At 63.6% G+C, this 3,469-nt stretch overlaps 1 protein-coding gene across 1 annotated transcript in view; it reads right to left on the bottom strand.

Moving 5' to 3' along the window:
• The window catches only part of FAM65A (family with sequence similarity 65, member A), a gene marked incomplete at its 5' end in the record, with an annotated part of 11,258 nt that extends 7,792 nt beyond the window's left edge, over positions 1–3,466 (bottom strand). The window contains 11 exon segments of the mRNA XM_009330368.1: positions 433–562; positions 793–941; positions 1,156–1,281; positions 1,481–1,524; positions 1,603–1,666; positions 1,749–1,818; positions 1,820–1,890; positions 1,998–2,051; positions 2,580–2,603; positions 2,923–3,001; positions 3,340–3,466. Of these exon segments, the coding sequence (XP_009328643.1) occupies positions 433–562; positions 793–941; positions 1,156–1,281; positions 1,481–1,524; positions 1,603–1,666; positions 1,749–1,818; positions 1,820–1,890; positions 1,998–2,051; positions 2,580–2,603; positions 2,923–3,001; positions 3,340–3,466 (938 nt within the window).
• Between the last annotated feature and the right edge of the window lie 3 nt (positions 3,467–3,469).

The raw sequence follows: 3,469 nt of genomic DNA, 5'->3' as shown, positions 1-3,469 counted from the left end.
GTGAGTAGGAGACAGGGAGCGGCTACGGCTACTGCGGGACAGCCACGCCGCTGGGCTAAGCTACTGGCCGGCTCCAGCCCTCTCACTTACGCGGCCCTGCTGCGGCCATCTCCCGAGCTCGGCCGAGGAGACGTCACCGCAGGAGCAGCTCTGAGACAGCTTCTCGAAGAGTGTCTCCTGAAAGATGTCCAGCAAGGACCAACCGTGCTTGTCAGCCGCCCGCCCCAGGCTCTTGGGCAGAGAGAAGAGGAGCTGTGAGTGTGGGAGGAGCAGGCGCCGGTACCGGGGAGCCGTGGCTGGATGGCTGGAGAGGAGCTGCCCACCCCCGTGCCCGAGCCCTGCCACCCTCTGGGACGTAGCCTGGGCACATCCCTGTGCGGACCCCTCCAAGGGCCACCTCTCCTGAGCTGCCCTGCCCAACACCACACTTACGTAGAAAGCCTGTTCCCGCAAGGACGGCGTGTCAGGCGGGCTCTGGTTGTAAGTGGAGAACCTCTTGTTCACCGTGGAGGCCTTGTTGACGGTGCTGGCTGCTGAGGGCTGGTCGTCCTTGTCGAAGGGGCTGGGGAGGAGAGCAGGGAGGTGAGGGGTGTGTGCCAGCCTGGGGGGGTCTCAACCCTACTCTGCAGCAAGCAGGACACCAGGACCCCATCCAGTCCAGCTCTGGGTTTCCATAATTGCAGCCCAGTTTTGGGATGGGAGAGAGCCTGGGGCAGGCCACCTCTTGCCACGCCATGCCGGGCATCCCCAGCCCTGCCATGTGCTACCAGCAATGCCTGCTGAGATACTCACTTCCAGGTCACCTCCAGGCTGAGTTTGAGGGTGCCCAAGTCGTTGATATCCACAGCCACTACCTGGGGCAGAGCCGCAAAGAGGTCCTTGGTCTCGCAGGACACATTGCCCACCACAACGTGGTTGGCCAGGCTCTTTAGCTCTGTCACCTGGAGGAGAGGGAGAAGAAGATGAGGTGAAGCCACGGGCTTCATCTTATCCATGCTGGTTGCATCCACGCTGTGTGCCAGGATGCCACCACCACCAGGCGGCCTCCTCCCACCCCAGTGAGAGTGAGGTCTAGGTGAGGTCCTGGAGGGAAGCCCTGCCAGGATGCAGGGTGGTAGCTGGCCCACACCATCCCTGCCCCCTTCTGCACTGTACCTTGATGGAGAGGAACTCGGTGACAAGGGGCAAGAAAACCATTTCCTCGCTGTCCCACACCTGCTTGCTGTTCACCTCGATGCGCCCCCGCAGTTTCCACCGCTGCCGTCCGTACTTCATGAAGATCTGGGGATGCAGAGACGTGGGCGTGGGGTAGATACAAGTGCTGGGGTGGTGGGTGCTCTCTGTGCGTCCCCGGGCATGGCCAGGGACCTCTGCCACCCTTCACTGCCCTGCAACGTGCCCTCCACACCAGCGCCCACCTACGCCCCGCAGGCACCCCAAGGGCAGAAGAGCAGATCCCAAACCATACGGTCCCACCAACCTCATACTGGTCACCAGCACAGAGCCGGGCAAAGCCTGCCAGTCCTGCAAGAGAAGGCAGAGGGGCGTCAGCAGGCAGCAGGCAGGCAGGCAGCGGGCCAGGGACGGAGCGAGACGTGTTACCTTTCATCCGGACATGGAACTCGCCCAGCTGGCTCTCCAGCTCGTTCTCCAACAGACACATGTTCTGGGGACAGGCTGCCAGCACCCATCAGCAGCCACTCATGGGACCCAGCACTTTGCCAGCCCACCCCATCCAGCTGTCTCACCTCTGTGTACTCCTTGTAGCCCTTGCTGGCCTCGGCCAGGCTCTCGCGTGCCTCCCGGCTGCCCGGCGAGCGCCTTGACCATGTTGTGGGCTCCATCGCGGAGCCGCCGTTGGATGCAATAAGCCTCGTAGAGCTCATCTATCTGCAAGGACAGGCCCGAGCTGCAGTGAGGGGCAGGGTGGGGGACAGCCCGGCATCCCAGCGCTGCCCCGACGTTGTCCCAAGGTGACCCCAGTCCCCAGCTCTCACCTTGCTAGCATGAAACTCCAGGCGACGCAGGAAGCGCTCGATTGACTTCACTTGCTGGAAGAGCAGAGGAGACAGCGTGAGCGGCAGCCCAACCCCTCCGCAAAGGAGCCGCAGGTCAGGATGTGCCCGACTGCGTGCCCATGCTGCGGCTGGGACGGGTCCTGGTCACCAGCCCTGCCTGGGAGGTGCAGGGTGGCAGCCGACGGTGAGCGGAGCAGAGGCTGCGCTTGCATCCACGTGCTGCAGCATCCTCCAGCCTCCCCTGCGCCGGAGGGTCCCCCAGGAGACAAGCCAGGCTCCAGGGTGCTCTTCTCCCAGCCTCAGAGCTAATCCAGGCTCAGCACTCACCAGCAACAGCTTTTGTTTGCAAGAAGGGGGTTACAAGCCCCTGCCTGTCTCTGCTTCATCCCCTGCCTAGACCCACACTGCCCGCAGAGCCCTGATCCCACCCCACAGGGACTCTGCCGGGCAGGGGACCGGGGGCAGGCAGCGGGGCAGTGCAAGCGGAGAGGGGCTGGCGGTAGCACATCCCAGGCGCTAGGAAGGGGGAGACAAGGGGGATGGGGCACTGATCCCGCTTACCTTATCCAGATCGTAGAGAAAGCCCTGGAGGAGAGAGGAGAGCGATAAGACGCAGCACAAAGCCAGCTCTGCCCACCCAAGGAGACCCAGCACATCGCACCCACCACCCATAGCATGTCGGCAGGGATATGCAGCACCCAGCCAGGGCTGGAGGGTGCATGACAGTAGGACAGGCGCCCCATGCAGCCCAACACCAGAGCCCAGGCTGGCCCCTGACATCCCCACAGAAGTAGGCTCTGCCCCGGGACACAGATGGCCCACGAGCTGCCCCAGCCGTGCCCACAACCCCGGCTGTCCGCCCAAAGCACCGCTCCCCGTAAGGCTCTTCCCAAGCGATACTCACCAGGCGTGAATTCCTCTTGGACTCGCGGATCTGGGTGCTGAGCTTCTCCAGTTCCAGCTGGTGTACCTCCAGGTAGGCTCTGGGAGCAACCACACCACGGGGGTCAGGCTGGGACACCGTGTCCAGAACTCCTGCCACCCACAGACCACACCAACCCAAGCACATCTGGCCCTGCATCCCCACTTCCCGCTCCAGCACCAAGGTGACGGAGCCCACTTGTGCCTCTACACAGAACATGGTGGGATACGGGACCCCACGCAGCTCCGGGACGCCCAGGCACTACGCCCAGGAGACCTGGTATGTCCCTGCCTGGTGAGAGCAGAGAGCTGCCGACCCCAACCCATGGCAAGCTGTCCCTGTGCCCCTCAGGGGCTCCCTGCTTCCAACCACCCGGCCACGGGGAGCCCCAGCACTTACGTCAGGCCCTTCTTGAGAGCTTCGTACACCTCGTCCAGGCGGTTGGGCTGAGGCACCTTGGGTGGTGGGGACTTGTGGGACATTGAGAACATCCTACTGACCCTGGAGCCAGTCTTGCGGGAGACGGTGG

This window comes from Pygoscelis adeliae, unplaced genomic scaffold (genome assembly GCF_000699105.1).
Source record: "Pygoscelis adeliae isolate BGI_AS28 unplaced genomic scaffold, ASM69910v1 Scaffold458, whole genome shotgun sequence".
In the NCBI taxonomy this organism is placed as follows: domain Eukaryota; kingdom Metazoa; phylum Chordata; class Aves; order Sphenisciformes; family Spheniscidae; genus Pygoscelis; species Pygoscelis adeliae.
Note: the sequence above shows the minus strand (reverse complement) of the source record. Positions and strands in the feature narration are given on the sequence as shown.